We start from the raw sequence: 19,809 nt of genomic DNA, 5'->3' as shown, positions 1-19,809 counted from the left end.
GTGTTCAGGCACTGTGTTGGGATTGGTGGTGGGATTCTGTGTGTTTTAAGCAAAATGTCAACTTTTCAAAGCCCCGTAGCTTTTATAAGAAAAGTGCACACCTTTTTAATACAGAGGGATGAAGTAAAACATGAAAAAAAACCATGGCATGAGTGCTATGTCACTTTTTCCCCGTGACTTTTATTTTGACACGAGAGAGGTTCCAGGTCTGCACCAGTGGTGAATTATGTTGGATTGTGTTTCATTATTGATGTCAGTGTCTGTATCTTTGCCCTCACAGACTGCCCAGACGGAGAGAAGGTCCATGCCATCCATGGGCTACATCACACACACAGTCAGTGCGCCAAGCTTGCATGGAAAAACGGTAAGGTTTGGGTAAGACGACTAACCCGAGAGAGTGGACAGTGTCATTTTGTCTTGGATGCTAATGGATCCCGCGTTCTTGATGTTGTGGTGTTGGAGTTCAGTCCTCAGTAGCAGACTGAGCCATGTGCCATTGTCTTTAGAGGGCGAGTTAAGAGCGCGTAGACACCTAGCAGCTCAGGTTGTGGCTTGCTACGCTTTCCCTGGCGCCGCCCTGGTGGCTGTTTCCTGAAGTGTCCTCTCTGCTCCTCCCACTGCTGCTCCACAGCCAGAGGAGTTGACGCTGCTCCTTGTCCAGCTCAGGAGACACCAGGCCAAGATGGCCGACACACGCAGCGACGAAATCGCTCACCTGCTCAACCAGCACAACGGCCTACAGGTCAGAGGGTCAGAGCCCCCCATCATGTCTCCGAGACTTAACCCCATCATGCTCTGGACCCTCATCTGTACGGCTCTGGGTGTGTGTGTGTGTGTGTGTGTGTGTGTGTGTGTGTGTGTGTGTGTGTGTGTGTGTACGGCTTTGAGTGTGTGTGTGTGTGTGTGTGCGGCTTTGAGTGTGTGTGTGTGTGTGTGTGTGTACGGCTTTGTGTGTGTGTGTGTGTGTGTGTGTGTACGGCTTTGAGTGTGTGTGTGTGTGTGTGTGTGTGTGTGTACACGGCTGTGCTTTGTAGGTGCCTGTGTCGTGATCATGGTGGTTTGGTGCTGGTCCGCATGGACTGTAGAGACTGTTTGTACTGCAGTAATTGACGTATTGGCCTGAGTTGTGGTTTAAGTCTTGTGTTCTATGCATTTTGCATATTATATATTTATTTTATTTTATTTTTTAATAATGTTTTGTTTTATTTTTCTTATTTTGTTTTTGGGTTTTTTGAACCCTTTTTGATTTTCCCTTTTTAATGTTTGTTTCGAGCATGTTGCTTGTAAACCTGCCTGTTCATAATGTTCTCACAGTCAAATTTCAAAATATCAGCTATATGTTGTTTCAAGTTTTGGCTGCAGTGGATGAAAAATGGAAGTTTACTGAGGAGCCAGAATGTTCCATCCTTTAAAGGAGAGGCACTTTACAGTGTTTATTTTAATATTTTGAAGTTAACGTGAAGTCTCTCTGCTAAATAGGAACAGTTTCACTGTTGTAATGAAAGCACAGCACAGTTATCACAGTACATGAGTCTCCATTTTGAGACTCGAATCTCAAATGTCACGTCGCCCATGCTGAGGACAAATGTGGAAAATCTGACAGGCACTGAGTTGGGGAGCTTCAGGGAGAGGGAGCATGACACCACCTCAGTGATGTTCCAACAAGGTTGCTCAATAAGTCAAACTGATTAGAAGGAATTCCTGCATCCAGAGTTTAGTGGGAAAGCCAAACTTTACACCTCAAGTTCAGAGCGAGCGGCAAATCTCAGGCTCAACCTGCCACGCTGTGTAACTTCCTGTCTGGTGATGTTTCCTTCTGTTCTCCACGTAAAGGCAGACGATACTTACATGCACCTGAAGAAGGACCTGGAGTATCTCGACCTGAAGGTGAGAGTCTGTTCAGTCTGCCTTCAGCTTCCACACCTCTCTCTCTCTCTTTCTCTCTCTCCATCTCTTTCTCTCTCTCTCTTTCTCTCTCTCCATCTCTTTCTCTCTCTCTCTCTCTCTCTCTCTCTCTCTCTCTCTCTCACTTCTTCATTCCTTTATCCATTTAACAGCTACTTCAGTCTGTTTAAAAACATGATGGTTTTTATGAATTTCATTGTCTTCCTAAGCTCGAGGGAATAATGTGTTTTATTATAAATAAAATATACTCGGTATTTTTATTTCATTTTCACATTTAATTAAAAGCGCAGTGTCTGCTAAACCAGGTATGACTCCTGGGATCTTGTTTACACAACTGTCAGAGTAAATATGTGCTGCTCTGGTTTAGTTTCTGACTGGTGCAGATCCCAGATCAGTCATCTTTGCCCTGAGAAGTTAATCTGCCAGTGCAACTGTTGCACTGCACGTGTGCAGAGATGAGTCGTGTTCTCCACGGTGCTGCGCTCCTCTGTGAAGGTCAGATGTGCGGTTCGCTGGTGAAAGGCTCTTTTTTAAATGGGTTCGCCTCTTTTTGCGGTTAGTGGTGGTTTTAAATACCTCCAAAGCTTTTCCTCTTAATTGGCTTTGAATACCTTTTTCTTTATTATTTGCGTTCGTGTCAACGCGTGCTCGTGTTCACCAGCATATTTCATCCCACTTCAGCATGACTGTGAAAATGGAGAGCGCTCAGTAGCTCTGCAATCAAATATACCTCAATTGTTAGTGATTTGTTTATCACCATCTAATCTTAAACAGTCACGTATTCCACACATGCCCAGTGCACGAGTACCTATTGTTATTGAGGCCATAAAATGATAACATTTTCTCATAAAACATTAAGGTTTTTTTTTTTTACTTGATTGGCAAAATACTTTGAATACTTTGGCGAATTCTTTGAAAATATTTGACCTGGTATTATGTGTCCACTCTACACCAGGGAACAATGCCTGCATTCTTTGAACTGTGTCACGTCGAGCGCGGCTTTTGAGAGCTGTGACCTCACTGTGACCCGATCTTCGTTTTGAACAGATGAAACGCATCGAAACACCCGTCCCTTTGGATCACAGTGATTTGCAAAACTCCACTCAAGGGAATAGGTCCAGTTTGAATGTACGGACAGTGTGCATCAAATTGTCACTCTTCCCATACCCCACCCCGCCATCGTGACATTTTCCTGCTGATGTGATCATACCACGGTGTGACGGCCCGCTCTAGTGCACGCGGTGTTTAACCCATATCAGTATTTATTTCATGAGCTTGTCACGTGGAAAGAGCAGTTCACTTTGAAAATGGTCAATACCACCATAATGCTGAAAAAGCACTTATTAATATTAAAATGATCTTTTAATATTAAAATAATTTTTCTAATTGCTATTATTGGCGAAAAGCCAATTATTATAAATACTATATATTATCAGAAGTGATTTCTGAAGTGAATTACTTCACTAACTGGGAGCCTGCATTTTCTAAAAGAGCGCCCCCTAGTGACCATTGTGCAGCACTCCATGCATTCTTGGAGTATTTTCGACAACCCGAGTCCCCTCGTTTGCGTATGTGTGTTCGTCCAGAACCGTCAGGGCACGCACACTCTGGTGCATGTTGTCATGCAGAGAATACGTGGGAGCCTAAGTGAGTAACTTGCTGTTAGGAAGTTAATGAGATGCTATGCTAAACTTAGCTTGAGCTTACTGGTGTGGGACAGAACCAGTAAGACTGTGGTAAAAGTAAAACGACGCACAGGCGGCTCTTTCTTTCAGTTTTGGGCTTCCCAGTCACCAGAATGGTGGACAGGGACAGTGTGTCAGCATTGTAGAGTCTGTGTACAGAAACGCGTGAACACACTAACGCACGTTCAAAAGCACCACCCCGTTGTACCAGTCATTCACACACACCTTGGATAAGAGTGACTTCCAGTTACACAGAAGTAGGTGAATGTAGTGTTAGGGGTCTTGCCCAAGGATTCTTAATGGTACACTAACACAGGGAATTGAACCCCAGTCCCACACTGGGGCAACGTGGTGGTGCCCTCTACACCAAACCAAGCATTCAACAAAACAACAAACAAACAAGCCAAAATGAAACCAGCCAGGGCCTGACTTGCTGTTTTCAGCAGCATCTAAAGGTAAAAGTGTAACAAATGACACTTTTGTGATTATTCTGTTTTGTACGTTACTAGCCTTGGATATGCTTTACACTTCTGCAGGTCATTGTGACTGTTGCCTTTTGATTCTTTTTTTTTTATCAGCCCTACATAAATATTCGACACGTGTGAGTGTGTGTTCACGGTTTTCACACTACATGCCGTTCCAACTCCCTGCCTGTGGGGGGGGACTGTGCAACTCCAGGTGAAAAATTGAAACTTGCTCTACTGTTATTACAAAATAACAGAAGAAAGCAAACCTTATGCATTAGGGGGTTTTGTAGTCCCCCTCCATTGTACCAAACTCTGTACTGAAACAGGATGTCCAAACTGACGTGTGAACTGAAACACGACTTCTGTGTATCGTTATGCCCCTACCATGCCGTGTTGATGGTCTTAAAAGCCCAGTGTGGGTCCTGCTAGTCTCTGACTGCGGTCTGGTGCTGGTAACCTGCGGTCTCTGTGGCCGTTTGACCTTTTGTTGGTGTGTGGAACAGGTTACTGGACGTGACCTTCTGAAGGACAGACCTCCGCGGCCCTTCAGGATAGCTGAAAGTGATGTGGACGTAAGTTGTGTTTGCTCCTCTCTGCTCCTCTCTGCACTTTAACACTGTGTTAAAGGCCTGAACCTTAACAAACTTGCTGTGATCTAGTCTGCTGTGTTGCTCCAAAAAAAAGCCGTTACCGGGGTGAGAGCGTGACCACGATTGGACTCGGGCAGTTTTTTTGTTTTTTTGTTTTTAACACAACCGTGTGACACAAACCGAGAGCGTTCTGTGTTCTGGGATTCGAGCTATGATGGTCTGTATTTACAGTCTCCAATTTAAAGGGAAAAATACGTGTGATGAGACTTTTATCTTTTAGGCTGTTAAATTTTTCATTATGATTTTTGTTTTGTGTTTCACGTGTGCGCTCGGTCCTCCCTCACACTCAATCTTCACGTGATTGGAGGTAAATCGTCTGAAAATCCTTTTTAAAGCTTTATGAACATTGTTCCACTTATCAGATTTGTAAGAATTCTGCTGGTAAGTTTATCTGGGTCATGAATGTTTAACTACGTTAAACAAACAATATAATGCAGTAAAATAAAAACACTTAATAATTCATTGGGTGCCATGATGGTGTTGAGAAGAAGCCTGTAAATGAGACGTTTCTTCAAGTGATTTGTGTTTGTTTGTTTGTGTGTGTGTGTGTGTGTGTGTGTGTGTGTGTGTGTGTTTGTGCATGCACGCACTATAACCCATTTTCTGCAAAGAACAGCCTGTTGGGTTCTTCAAAAATAATAAACTCAAACCGTCACTTTGTGCTTGCCATTTATAGTAATGTCAGTGTGGGAGAGCCAGCCTGGTGAAGCGGGCCTCTCTTCTGGCCGGAGGATGCTGACCCAGTCTGACCCAGGGCTGGGCTGTCTGTCCATATGGACACGTTTAATGTGCTGGTCAATTCTTCATTAGGTGAAGCTGAGCAGATTGTGTGAACAAGACAAAATCCTTCAGGATCTGGAGACGCGGATACACACGCTGAAAGTGGACAAGGTCTGAAGCCAGCTGTCTGCTTCACATCACGGCCCAGAGTTCTTAGTGCCTGAGACAATACACAAGCAATTAACATGCCACATTTTGTGCGCCCTCTCTCTCTCTTTCTCTCTCTCTCTCTCTCTCAATTCAGTTCAATTAATTTTTAATTCAAGGTAACTTTGACAGTATGAGGTACAATTTTGCTAAAGCATATACAGTCCAAATCTGAACATGCTCTGTGGGAATGACAGTGTTGTAACGATGATAGTTTCAGTAGTTGATTAACAAAATAGTAATAAAAAAATAGCAAGACATTTTAATAAACTACATAAATTACTAATAATAACAGGATTGATACTTATATAATCAGTAATAATCATAGATGATTATATGCAGTGAGAGGTGTAGTGTGGTCGCTCTCTCTCTCTCTCTCTAGGATAAGCTGGAGTCTGTGCTGGAAGTGTCCCGTCAGCAGATGGAGCAGTACCGAGACCAGCCAGCCCACATGGAGAAGATCGCCTACCAGCAGAGACTGCTGCAGGAAGACGTGGTGCACATCAGAGCAGACATCTCACAAGCGTCCACAGTGAGACACGCGCACACACCCGCTCATACACATACGTGCATACATACACCCACACATACATACACACACACACAGGCGCACGCACACACACTGAGTCACTCTGATTGTTGATGTGCGTCATCTGGAGCAGGAGATGGAGAATGCCTGGAGTGAGTACAGTCAGCTGGAGTGTGACGTTGATCGTCTGCGCTACGCTCTCCATGAGCAGATGAAACGTGGGGGTGTCTCACAGGTCTGTGTCTGACCCAACACACACACACTCACCATAATAACACAAACACACACACTCTCGTGGGGGCATCTCACAGGTCAGTGCTGGAGTTTGTCAGACAACATCAGTGTAATAAACAAAACCCTGCAATAAGTACTAATTTAGTCAGTCAATATAGGAGCAGGGTCAGAGGTCATTTAAATATTCCACGAATGGATGGATCTTCAGTCTGCACAGACACACATGCACACTTACCATAATACACACATACACACACATGCACACGCGCTCTCTCTCTCTCTCTCTCTCTCTCTCTCTCTCTCTCTCTCTCTCAGTATACTAACACACACACACACACTCTCTCACTATATTAACTCACACACACACACACACACACACACACACACACACACACACACACTCTCACTATACCAACCAACACGGATCACAGACACTCACCATAGCAACACAGGTCACTCAGTCTCACCATAGCAACCGACATCACACACTCTCACCATAGTAACCCACATCGCACATTCTTACCGTACCTGCCCAGCTACAGAGAGTGGGCTCCACGGCCAAGACGCTGCTCTGTCACTGGACCTAATGTCAGTTGTGTTTAGAACAGGACAGGCAGTGTCTGGTTGCCATGGTTCCCATGGCCTAACCTGGAACACCTGGCCAGAAAATGTCTTGGAAAGTGTTTGTTTAATTGAGGATGCGCCGCGAGCTTTTTTTCTGCACGCTTGCGTTTATGGTGCAATTTTAATCTCCATAATTGTTCTTTATTGTATTCGCATAATGAAATTATACCCGGAATTGTTTTTGCTTCCGCTTTGACTTTGTGAGTACGTACGTACACACAGCGCACACTTATTTCTGTTTGGTCGGCCCTTTTCCTGTTTGGCTCGGTTCTGTTCTGCTGTATCCGGTGTTGTTTCTCCACAACTCCTCGGTGCGCCTGTGCAGGAGGAGAGAAGTCAGCTGAGAAAGGACCTGTGGCAGATCGAGGATGTGATGGCTGGCCTCAGCACCAGCAAAGCCGACTACAGGCTGACTGTGGAGTCCGTGCAGAACCCAGGTGAGCGTGCAGCCCTCTCAGTCCCTGACCCTGCCCTCACACACCAGAGCCAGGAACAAGCTGCTCACACACATGCATACACACAAACAGGTACACTTCACCACCATGCTGTCACGTTTAAAAGCGCTCACTTATACTGCTAACCAGGTGTGTGTGTGTGTGTGTGTGTGTGTGTGTGTGTGTGTGTGTGTGTGTGTGTGTTCCAGAGAGGAAACTTGTGCCTTCTGCCTCATCTCCCCCTGTGCCTTCTCTCTCGGTGGGGGAGCTGAAGGGGGCGTGGCTCAGCCCTGTTCAGCTCCTCCCACATCCTTCCCACCTGTCTCACACTCCCCAGAAGCCAGAATGGGTAAGAGGCATCCTAGGGGACATCAGTTATCGACTGTACTGCCGGTGTGGCAGGTTCAGGTCCGCTGGCGTTCCAGCCACCGCTGACCCTGTCTGTTTGGACCATGCAGGTGGATGAGGACGCCCCTCCCAGGCCGCCTCTCCCCCACCTCTACAGCCCGGAGGAGCAGCCCCCAGAAGTACCGCCGCTGCCCAGGGAGACGTCCGTCATCCGCCACATGTCCGTCCGCGGCCTCAAGCGGCAGTCCGATGAACGCAAGCGGGACCGGGAGATTGGCCAGTACACAAACGGGGACAACAGGGTGAGACCAACCAAAGGTTGTGTGACTGTACTCTAACGCTGGGTCAGGGCTGTAACGCTGGGTCAGGGTTGTCCGAGTACTTACCTGCTGTTTTTTCGGGTCCAGGTGGAACTACGGACGTTCCTCAGTGAACCTGAGCTAGCAATAGTCGGAGGACCATCGGGTCATGATGGAGGCTACCAGACCTTGCCAAGCAGAGGTTAAAAAAAAAACCTACAATATAATCCAGCCAGACAAATAATCCAGCCAGATTTACAGATTGATGGTCTCGTGATGGTCTCTTCACTAGGTCTGACAGGCTCTTCTTCCAGACTTACCCAGTCCACCAGCGTCTCATCATACGTTACCCTCAGGAGAGGTTCCACCACCTCCTGTTTGAAGGTAGGACTGCAAGCCTCTGATTTTCTTCTGAGCAGAACCCAGCTGTGCCGTCTGCAGGCGCGCGTGGGTGAGAGTCCACAGACTCCTGATGAATTACAGCTGGAGAGTTGCTGCAGAGAGCCGGATGCTGGGAGAACTCATCCCCTCCCGTGGCGCTCCCCTGGAGCAGAGCTTTAAAGCCACAGCTATAAAACCATCTTTCTTCTCTCTTTCTAACCGTTTTCTTTTCCTCTTCTCTTCTTTCTTTCTGTCCATCACTCACCTACTTCTACCGTTCTTTCTTCTCCCTCTCTCTCTCTCTCTCTCTCTTCCCCCCATCTCCCTGTCTCGACCTCTCATCCCTCTGTTTTCCTGTTCCCTCTCTCCCCTCCCTGCAGGAGAGGCCGAAGAGTGCCCTGGAGCGGCTGTACCCGGGCGAGCCGGCGCCGACCCGCGGCCGCATGAGTGCCGAAGAACAGCTGGAGAGGATGAAGCGCCACCAGAGGGCGCTGGTGCGCGAGCGCAAGCGCACCCTCAGTCAAAGCGAGCGGCAGGCGGCTTCGTCCCGCGCCGCATCCTCCTCCTTGCGCCCGGTCTCAGCTGACCTGGGATCAGTACGTTAGAGCACAGTCCTGTGTTACACACACACACACACCGCCTGCTAGGGACGCGTGACGTGCATACACTCTCAGCAATAGAGCTCTGTGGGGGAAAACAAGGGGTTTGTTTTATGGAAAGCAGTGATTAAACTACTGTTGGCTGCCGCAGGTGCGTGGGTATGACGGTAAGTGTCACTGATGGGGAGAGACGTGAGAACGAGCACACGTTAGGAAGGTTTACGGTAGAGAGGAACCCAAGATGGACTTGACGATATTTAAATGAGAATCTATGCTAAGTGTCTGTTTCCTGGACATTGAATTAAACCCAGTGCCTTTGTTTTTCTTTATGCTAATGAATGATCCACCAATGAGAGTCTGCCATCTCATCTGTGGGAGGAGTTATCAATGATGTAATGTGCTACTGACGAAATGTATTCAAATCATGTCACTGACCTTTATAATGAGTGCACTGTTTAAGGAAGTCAGTCCTGTCATGTAGACTGGTGGTGTTCCTCATATGGGCTAAAGGCCTAACATTAGTGTAGTCAGGCCTAGAGGAGTTAATGTGATTAACGCAGCAGAATTAATATGTCAGCTGCCTTTTTATGCCAGCACTAACTCAGACCGAACGCTCTCTCTTGACATCTCTGTAACACTAACCCAAGGAAGTACGCAGCTAACCGTACTAGGTGGGGATGCACTGGTTCAGCGCCCACGCTCTGAAACGCCCTTCCAGTGACTTGTCCTGCTGTGGGGAAACCCCAGCATAACCACAGCCCGCTGTAGCCAGGCATCCTGCTTGTAGTCCAGGCATCACTGTGCTTACGTCCAGGAGGGTTCTTTACCTGTTTCATTTCTTCATTAAAATCATAACAACCTCTTTAAAGTCATAATGACCTCATTAAAATCCCGCCTTCGTAATTGCTGCTGAGACGCCCCGAGTGACGTGGGTTTCATCTGAACACTAATTTTGTGTGATTACTAATCCTCACCTGACTCTTAATCACAAACACAAGTTTTTAATGTTTTTGGAAACTGGAGGTCATGTTTTGTTTTTTTGTTTTTTTTCCTCAATGTCTTGGCCTTTCTGTATTTCCTTCTTTTCTACATGTAATTGCACTCTGACTGACCAGAATGAATCATGACGTCATCTACATGTACCTCAGCGTTCAGGAAGTGTATGCCACCCATGCACATGTCCAGTACATGGTGGTACATGCTGTATATATGTACAGTACATGTTAGACATACATACAGTGTCATGGAGCTACTCACTATGCATGATGCTTAATAATAATATGATGGATAATTAGCATAATATGCAAATTGAGTGCACATCTTCACTTTTCCTTCACTTTTTTATGTGGTTGTTTTCACAGAATAAAGAAACACTTTGCTAATAAACACTGTGTTATTTTTCATATTTTCAGAGGGTTACTGATGTGTATACATGGCTTGTTTTTGTTTTAGTTTTTCTTGTGGGGTGCATTTTGTTTTTGTCCAGTAACCACGGTGATGCCTGGGACTCAAGTATGTGAACGCAGGGTAGGGCATGCACAGAGTGCTTTCCGCTGTATGGGCGTGGCTTGTGGGTGTGGGCGTGGCCTCTGGTGCGTCCTGTGGGTTCCACCCTCCTGCTTACCTCTATGCGTTCCTGGAGAGGTCAGAGCGAAGGTTATAAGCAGAATGTGCAGAAGGAACCGAGGAAGCCTCTCGAACTCCTCGGGTTTGAGCAAACTCCCCGTTTATATCTCCTAGACATGTTTTTCCTCAAACCGCTGTGTTGCTTTGCTCCTCGAGCTATTGACATGGAGACAAGAGGATTTTGTTTAAACTGTTTCCCTAAAAGGAGCGCGTTAGTGCATCTGTGTTTATCTTCACTGCACTGATGATTAAACTGTTTGTTCTTGTCGTGCGTGCATGTGCACCTGGCTCTCAGAAGAATGACTTGGTCTGTTTCTGTGCTCAACTGTGTGTTGAATCAAAATACCTAACGGTCCTTTGGCTCTTAGAACAAAGTGTTTACAAACCTTGAGCGGTCCGTTAGCCGCCACTCTGCAAGTTGGAAGGACTGTTAGCCTGACTCCAAGCAGCGGGATGGCCTCACACCAGTAAAAGTTCAGGTCCATATGTTCAAGATTCGCACGGATACAAGATTCATCAGTCAAAAGCATGTCATGACATTCTTCTAGATGAGCAGTGTTTGTGGTGGCCATGCGTGACCCCAGCGCGATTTTGTGTGTGTGTGTGTGTTTGTTCTCAGTGGAGGCGAGAACAGGAGTTTGATTTGCAGCTGTTGGAGCGCTCCATGCAGGGGGAGGAGAGGACTCCTCCGGAGCAGAGAGAGCGGCCGCGCTCGCGCTCGGACGAGTGGCTCACCTCGCGCTCCTCTCCTCTCCACCAGCTCGATCTGGAGCCCCTGGACTACCAGCTGGACCTCAGTAAGGAGGTAGCGTTCTGCCCACCCTCATACGTTCTAGCTCATCACTTTTTTGAATGTTTCTCTTTGATCTTCTAGTGTTTTGTAGTATTTTTCTTTTAACAGCCTCGTTGTACTTGTAATCTGAGCTTGTTCCTGGAGTAAATAAACATGAAACGTGATGTTTGGTGACACTGGTGATGCATCCCTGCTCACCTGCACAGTCTCCAGTGTGCCTGCAGGTCTGTATGATGGGCTAGCGAGCTGGGCCCCAGTTGTGGTCAGGTGAGTGGGATGTAGGGGAGTCCTCACTCAGACAGCACGCGTTCTGTCCTTCATGTCCTCCTGCAGCTGGCCACGCCCCAGAAGGTGACCATTCCCGAACGCTATGTGGACTGGGAGTCTGAGGAGCTGCCCAGCCCCCAGGAGATGGAGGCGCGCCAGCGCAAGGCGGAGCGCATAAAGAGCATCCTGGCCAAGTCGAGGTATCTCGTCTCCTGGCGCAGAGCGCGTATAAACGGCCCTCGGCACTGCAGTGACCCAGCCGCTCCGGTGCTTTGCCGTTCCAGCTTACCTGTTTCTGTGGTGTGTGTGTGTGTGTGTGTGTGCGTGTGTGTGTGTGTGTGTGGGCGCTAGTGTGCAGAACATGCCTCTAGTTGTAGCAGCGGATAAAGCAGTGCCATCAGACCTGGACTTCACCCTTCAGGAGCAGGAGAGGATGATCACCATGTCCTACGCGCTGGCCTCGGAGGCATCGCTCAAGAGCAAACAGGTGGCCGGTAAGCGGTTGCGGCATGCGGCTCTGAGCACGCCCTCTCCCTGCTGCGCCGGCCCTCCGCGCGTCCGCTCCACTCTGGCACGGAGGGTGCAAACACACTCTGCAATCCCCACACACCAACGTTAGGTTCCTACATCACGTTCTGACACTTTGGCACTAATGGAGTGGCGTCCTGCCTGCTCCAACGGGCAGGCGCCGCTCTTAGACGGCAGAGCCGAGCTCTGAAGGGCCCTCACCCACGCCACGGCGTAGGTTCGTGCCCTCTACACCTGCTTGATGACCCGCCCACATGGGTCCTTCCCAACGACGCACCTTTGAGAGAGATTTGGTGTTAAATATGTCATTAACGCTGGGTTTCATGCTTAGAACGTAGCTGGGTGTAATGGGACCAGACCCTTCAAAAATTTCAAAAAATCTCCAATCATGGTGAAAAAAAAAAAACTGCAGACGTGTGTGAGAGAGATCAGCATGCTTCCGAGTTCTATGACGGACGGGGGATGGAGGCTGGGAAAGTGTGAAGGCGGGCTCGTCGTCGCCAGCCGCTAATAATGGAACATCGTTCCTCGTTAGCCGGGACGTTATGAGTAGTCCTGCCTCTCGCCCGGGTTCGTGCCATGCCACGCTTGCCCACGTGTCCCTCACCTTCCCTTTAACCCGGCCGTGCCTCCGTCTCCCTGCCCGAGCCGGGGCTGATGTAGCTACCGGGGATGGGGATGTGGGGGGGCAACCAGGTGGACAATATGACCTCCCCCTGGGGACTGAACACGTCTGTGGTCACCTGAACAAACTCAGATTCAGTGTCATGGCAAGTTATGAAAGCTGACAGGAGTTCATGATGCTTCACAGAGCTTTTATTCATCTGTGGTGTTGGTGGTGGAGTCGGTGGAGACGTGAACCCTGTAGCAGGCCCCACTAACCACTAACAATCGTCTGTCTCCCTCTCTGTTCCTGTTTAGCATCTCCACAGGTTAACAGCCCCACCTTTCTCCCACCACCTCCTCCTCCTCCTCCTCCGCCCATCGCCACGCCTACTGTCTCCTCCCCTCAGACGCCTCCCCCTCCCCTAAGCAATGGGTTTCACTACACGTTTGTCTAATCAGAGTAAACAGAAGTAAGGACTAACTTATTAATCGCTTTGCTGAATTCCTGCACTTAGGCTATTTGTGCCGGGGGTGCCTGTGTGCGCACGCATGTGAGCGTGTGCATGCACGTGAGTGCCTGTGTGTGTTTGCATTTGTGTTTGTGCATGTGCATGTCTGTTCACGTGTATGTGTGTGTGCATGTGTCTGCATGTGTTACCGAGCGTTTGTGTGTGCAGCTGTGTGCTGCCTTGCTGTGAACCGCATGCTACACCGGTCCACAGGGTCTGGGTACACACTGTAGCCAGCTGCTGCCACATCTGGAGGACTGGAACGTGTATTGTGTGTCTGGGAAACTGAGTTGATGTTGGCCCTTGTCTACCGCGTGCAGCGAGAAGAACAGAGAGCCGGGAGGCTCCTTTGTCCGTGCTTCGTCCTCGCTGTTGCCACGGCGCTGCTGCCGAACTCTCACACCAGCTTCACCCTGCAGAGCTACAGCCTCACTTTACGCGCTGCCGTGTGACGACATGGAGCTGCGCCTCTTCAACGGGTGTGAGAGAAACCCTCGCTGGTCTGAGAGTTTGACGGGTGTGAGCTAAACCCACATTGGTCTGAATGTTTGCTTCTACTGCCATCTTAACTGTCTGCGCCTCCCCGTCTTAAATCAGGACACAGCAGTCCTCCTCCCCCGCCAAACTAGACTCAATGGAATATACTTCGACTAAAGGGTTTGGTCATGAAAAACCAGACCGTTATTCCCCTCTACTGCTCTTTACTGTTGGCACTTGGCATTCAAGTAAGTCGTGTTCACCTGGCAACCACGAATCCCAGATCGGTCTAAGTGTAAAGTGTGATTCTTCACTCCAGAGAACGTTTCCAGTGCTCCAGACTCAATATGATATATACATATAATATATGCGTATTGTGTGTTTGTGCGTATGGTGTCAGTTTATTTTGTGTACTGTACTGCAACAACCTTTACTACCTCCATTTTATTTCATTTTTTTATTGCGAGTGTTTTGAGTTCCAGCAATGACTGACTGTGCTTGACTGCATGCGCAAAATATATCAGCTGAAATGCGCAACTTCTCCTGCGGTGTCACACCGCGTAGATGAGAAACATCGCGCTTGCAACGTTACTCCACAGCTGCGTGACGTGTGCCCTGACCTTCACCCTGTATTTCACCTTCCCGTATGCCTTGCGACATAGGTGTGCATGCGTGTGTGTGTGCGCGCTCTTAACGCTGCAGACGTTTAACTCGGACTGTTTTCCCGTTTGCCACGCTGCAGAGGAAGTGGGCAGGTGCTCTGTGTGTTTACATGCCAGCTGTTTAGTAAGGTATAACGCTCTACCAACACTCTTCTGTTTCAGTTTGTTACTGGCTTTCACTGGCTGGACTGTCACAAGTCCTTTCTTACTTTCTAGATCTCCACGGTCCAAAGCTTAATTTCCATTTGCGATTGATGTAGCATCTCCAGACTGTATTTAAGAGTGGCCGATATAGTGCAGTACAGTCTTTTGTTTTTAAATGGTTTTATTTTTATTGATGCGTGTCCGTCTCGGCTGCGTTTCGCTTTCTGAACTCGTTGAGTAATTACGCCTGACTCTTTCTCCAAATGTGTCCTTTGTCTGCAGCCAAAGCCCTGTCCGGTCGCTGAGGTGCTACCTACCGGTTCCTTGCTCCCTGCGTTGACCTCTGCTTCTCCATCCCCTGCGTTTTAGACAAAACATTAGCGCACACTGGGACTGCCATTCGTACCAACTTCACCTGCTTCGCTGTTGTACTGAAAGCAAGTATTTTGTACAGGACACGGGCTCTCTGCTGTGGAAACTACTGTGCATATATTCAAATATCTCTAACGAACCTAATAGAGGGATAGACAGCTTGTTTTTTTACATGCTACTGCACTTTTAACACGCAATGTATCATAGACTATAGACAGGAGAAAGTATTAGACCTACTGAGAGTGACACACGGACGGTACAGAGGTGACCATCCAATGTTGATTGTATTTTTGTTGATCGAGATGTTATTCTTACACCAAATCACTTGAAATATTATTTTTATGTATCTAGCACTGCCAGTTTCCAGTTAGCTTGCCAAATTGGCTTTATTTTTGCTGAGTTTTGAGGAACGGCGGGGACGAAACCATTTAACAATATTTTTCAGATATTTTTGTGGGAAGGTTGGAACAAACATTTTTTAAGAAAATGTAAATAATAAAGATATTAACAAAATGATCTGCCTCATCCTTGTCCTCCCAGTCCTGCGTTCCGTACACTCACAAAAGTGTTTCAAAGAGATTCATAAGAATGAATGCACACGTCGACACACATGTTCCAGAGTAAATCTCCTTTGGCACAAAGTTCTGGTTGACAGATTTGACCTTTAATTGACACTGGAATTACCAGTGAGCTAGCCACTCTCTGTCCCAAAGATTTAATGAGTGCTTTTTCAAAGGCTTCTGGTCTTTTGTCGTTTTTTCCCCTTGCTGTAGGCGGATAAAAAGATAAGGAGATGTAGAGAAACCTTAATTTCAAAATTCCTTTGCTTTCTGCTTGTGCCTGTGTGGGACAATAACTTTCTCTTCATGGTGCCCAGTAGGTACAAAGGATCAGCAGCGAACAACATGTACGCTCAGCACGGTTTCAAGGATTCCCTTTGATATCTTTTATTGATTGCTTTGACCTCTTTACATTTATTTCTAAGGGTTATTCAGCAGTATCAGACTTAAGTCGACAGAGGTGAACTTGGAATACAAAAAATAAAAGGTAGCGCTGGTGAAAAGTTATTGGAAAATGTCTTTAGTTCAAAGGTTCTCAGTTTAAAAGGCATTTTTAATCCCCATCTCTGTACTGCCACTGTGAAGCCTGATAGTATTGGTGTACAACATGCTTGGAAGCTGGTAGTATAGAACATATGGATATAAAAGTCCAACATTGACGTGAGGTCTACAAGTCAACACCACTTTTTAACATTATGACTGTAGACCAAACTCGAGTCTTAAGAAGCCTTGTTCTCTTCTCCTCCTCCTCCAGTAGGGCACATCTGTGGGCTCCTGGAGATCACAACTGGTCACGGCACAAATTGTTATTCAGGACTGTAAATCAATGTCGCACCTGTGAGTTCCTGTGGTGGGCGGATGCCACATTACCATGTTTTGATTGGTCGGTGGTAGCAAACCTGGCTCTTGGGTCAGGATAAGACTGAGGGAAATCTGTGCTGGGGGGCAGGGGTGGAGGGTTTTTGGAGAAGAGGTGGAGCTGGGGTTGGAGCTGAAGCAGTAGGTCTGGACAAATCTCTCCCTTGGGCTTGCTCTCTTTCTCTCTATCTTTCTTTTTCTATATCAAACTGTAGATAACATTCATCTAGTATTTCTGTTTTTGTACACTGCGATTTGTGTTGCCATATTACAATATCTAACCAGCTGTAATGTGTATCTGATTGACTTGTATTATGCTGTAAAGTCCCGTAACCTTGATTTTACGTGAAGCTCAGATCTTTAGGTAGCTTACATAATGAGGACCCATCTATAGATGCCAGCACCAGTTCCCTGTGAAATATGTCCAATCTGCTGCACACGTTTACTGGGTTAAACCATTAATTAGGCTACCTGAATGTTAACTCTTTGTCAAAGCAGGCTATTTTTAGTATTGAGGAAATTTTATAAAGTTAGTTGGGCATATTCTTGTGAAACACACTGGGCTTTGCAATAGAGTTTGCTTTTCTCACACATTTATTTCTTAGAATTTGGAGTCTGAACAAAGCGTTGGGTGTGTTGGCACCTTTTGGCCACACCTTTTCCCACCTTATATAGAGCCAGTTCAGCAAACCAGGCCGATTCAACAGCCCTTTCATTCTGGCTCTTGCTTCTGTTCTGATGGATTCATTAGCACAGGCTTGTCGGTACGTTTTTAATTATTTTGAATGATTTTTTTTTACCGAGAGTCTTTTAGTGTGTGCAGCTCTCAGTGGTTCCTGGGCTTCTGTGTGTTTCATGCCCCATGTGAGATCTTTATCTGTAATCGGGGGTAATTACAGTCTCCTCTGCCGTGTCTTATTCTTCGAGGGCACCTGCGAGACATGCTGTACCTCCCACTGCTCCCACGGTAGGAGCTGCCACGTCTCACTGCGTCTGATTAGGAGAAGTGAGAGGCGGGTCTCCTCTGTGTTTGCGCACGAACCTGGTGGGCATAAGAGTCTGATCACATCTGTGTTTTTTGCTTATTTTGCAATAAACTGCTTGTTTTTACCTCTTCGTGCAGAAATTCACCCAAGACCATCCGCAGAGAGTTGTGGCATTACCATTTATTGATGTTTGGATGCTAGTTCATATACATTTGTTATTCCACACTGGGGAACTTCAAAGAGAATGCAAAAGAGCTATTATGCTAATTTAATCCTGTTCTGTTAAACACACATTAATCCTTAACGGAATGCTACCCTTTAATTCATCAGGGCGACTTCTGAAGAAACGTATACAAGCAACGTAACGTGTTGTGCCACAGACCAAGCACTTGGTGGCATTGGGCACAAAAATATTAGCTTTGTTCTTATTCAATTCCAATGTCTGCAGTGTGATGAAATTTCAGTGGGCTGTACATCACAAATGCCATTGTATTCATGACTTTAATCGAGTCGTTTGTGAATAGAGAGGAAAGCTAAGGGAGGTTTCCTTGAATGTGAGGTGAGGGCAGGCGTTGCATTTAAATTTTGAATACTGTCAATGTCCTTCGTCTGAATGGAAGAATCTCACCTTGAGAAGGTTGGAAAAGTGAACCTTTATTTATTCATCCGTGTGATTAGGAAGAATCCGTCAGAAGAACCATGGCCATAGTCCATAGCTACAATCATTTCTACTCCCGGTAGAAAGTATTGCCACCATATTTACAGTATAAACAGGGCACTTGTCAGAATCAGCATGGGTTTCTTTTTTCTGCATCAAACTTTCCTTGGGTGAACTGATTGTTTTCCAGATGTTTACAAACAATTAAATTACGTAGTGTGAGGTGCAGTCTCCAGACAGTTGTTACATTGTGAATTACAGGACCGTATTGGGGAGGGGGGGGGGTAGTGCCAAAATCCACTCCATTTCCCAGCAGGCCACCTGTACGTGGTGAAGTTTCAGCAGAGAGAAACCAACCTGAACTCCATTTCCCAGGAAGCCACCTGCACATGGTGGAATCAGCAGAGAGGAACCGGTTGGAGTTCAGCGCTGCCATCTCAGACGTCAGAAAGCTGCAAGTGCAGGGGTTGACGTCTTTGATGTCTGACAAAAAAAATGGCCAATGGGAAAATGACAGACATAAAGCAGGGCACTAGATGGAGAAGACGTCCCTTGCATGAAATCTACAGGCTTGATGATAAAAAAAAATCAACAGGCAGTCCAGTGGAAGGTCAAAGGGGTCAATGGTATATCGACCCTTAGCCTTATAGGTGCATTTATAAACTCTGCGTTATACAACCAAGTTCCCCAAAGCCTGTCGGTCCAAGTTCGATCTCTGTGGACTGCACTTATAGCTTGCATTAAGTCACATGTTTTGCCAGAGGTTATACTGCTTTGTTGTTTGCGCTGGTGAGCCCTTTGGACACAAGGACCTTTTCCACTGTCAGAAGAAACGCTTAGTCCAGACGTGCAGAGGTTTTTTATCCTCCTGTCACTAGCTGAGGGGGCTGACTGACGCACCCCTGTACTTCTCCTGCAATTCCCATCCCCAGCCTCCAACACAGAAGATTCGCCACCGTTTTTCTTTGGTTTTTTTAAACGTGTAAGCAGATTCCACAGTTGAGCAACTACGAGCTCATGGCAGCGCTGAGACGTACAATCAGAAATTCATTCCTTATTATTTAATGTCTGTTCGGGTGCTTTTCATTCAAAGGCAGACAATTGCTGTGTTTTGAAGACGGCGTGTGTTGTGAAAAGAGCTCTGTAGGGTTGGTGCAGAGCTCATCTTCCCAGAAGGAAGGCCAAGGAATCTCGTACAAAGCTACTTTGGAACCCCATCCTCTTTTATCATCATTGATTTAATATCCTTACTTTTATGGGGAAGGGGCTGAATTATTGAAAAGTTCTGCTCTGATTTATCGAGTGTTCTTTTACACGGGTGCTTGCATACCGTACAAAAGAATAAAAGTGTAAGCAAACACCTCCGAGTCCTGGCCCAGACGCACTTGGCAGTTATTCCACGAGAGTTACCTGTGATCTCAAATGTCAAGTTGTTTATGTTTGTTTGATAGGACAATAAAGACGTGTGTTCTCTGATGGCAGGAAGGGTCTGGCATGAGGTCTATGATAAAGGGAGTGGGGGAGATGCCAGCACAGAAATGATTAGCTTTGAGCATGCTGATAAAAGGAGCTGCGTTCAGTGAAACAATCCGCTGCTTTTAAACTCGATAAACGGCTGGTGTTTACAATACCTACAGTGAATGGAGCTTTTTGTAAACAGGACTGAGGTAAATGCCCCTGA

At 46.8% G+C, this 19,809-nt stretch overlaps 1 protein-coding gene across 9 annotated transcripts in view; it reads left to right on the top strand.

The window, feature by feature from the left end:
- plekha7b (pleckstrin homology domain containing, family A member 7b) overlaps positions 1 to 15,561 on the top strand; it is a 68,132-nt gene extending 52,571 nt beyond the window's left edge. For all 9 annotated transcript variants that reach the window (XM_027007461.2, XM_027007464.2, XM_035533252.1 and 6 more), the window contains 16 exons: positions 281 to 364; positions 1,834 to 1,887; positions 4,561 to 4,629; positions 5,518 to 5,598; positions 6,017 to 6,166; positions 6,297 to 6,398; positions 7,347 to 7,458; positions 7,665 to 7,804; positions 7,914 to 8,105; positions 8,211 to 8,304; positions 8,395 to 8,486; positions 8,864 to 9,079; positions 11,328 to 11,513; positions 11,835 to 11,968; positions 12,120 to 12,262; positions 14,977 to 15,561. In XM_027007461.2, the coding sequence (XP_026863262.2) occupies positions 281 to 364; positions 1,834 to 1,887; positions 4,561 to 4,629; positions 5,518 to 5,598; positions 6,017 to 6,166; positions 6,297 to 6,398; positions 7,347 to 7,458; positions 7,665 to 7,804; positions 7,914 to 8,105; positions 8,211 to 8,304; positions 8,395 to 8,486; positions 8,864 to 9,079; positions 11,328 to 11,513; positions 11,835 to 11,968; positions 12,120 to 12,262; positions 14,977 to 14,999 (1,872 nt within the window). In that variant the 3' untranslated portion in view covers positions 15,000 to 15,561. The remainder of the gene's footprint in view (positions 1 to 280; positions 365 to 1,833; positions 1,888 to 4,560; positions 4,630 to 5,517; positions 5,599 to 6,016; positions 6,167 to 6,296; positions 6,399 to 7,346; positions 7,459 to 7,664; positions 7,805 to 7,913; positions 8,106 to 8,210; positions 8,305 to 8,394; positions 8,487 to 8,863; positions 9,080 to 11,327; positions 11,514 to 11,834; positions 11,969 to 12,119; positions 12,263 to 14,976) is intronic.
- The last annotated feature ends 4,248 nt before the right edge of the window (positions 15,562 to 19,809 follow it).

The sequence above is a fragment of the Electrophorus electricus genome, chromosome 1 (assembly GCF_013358815.1).
Source record: "Electrophorus electricus isolate fEleEle1 chromosome 1, fEleEle1.pri, whole genome shotgun sequence".
Taxonomy (NCBI): domain Eukaryota; kingdom Metazoa; phylum Chordata; class Actinopteri; order Gymnotiformes; family Gymnotidae; genus Electrophorus; species Electrophorus electricus.
The sequence above is the reverse complement of the archived record's forward strand: the minus strand, read 5'-3'. Positions and strand labels throughout refer to the sequence as shown.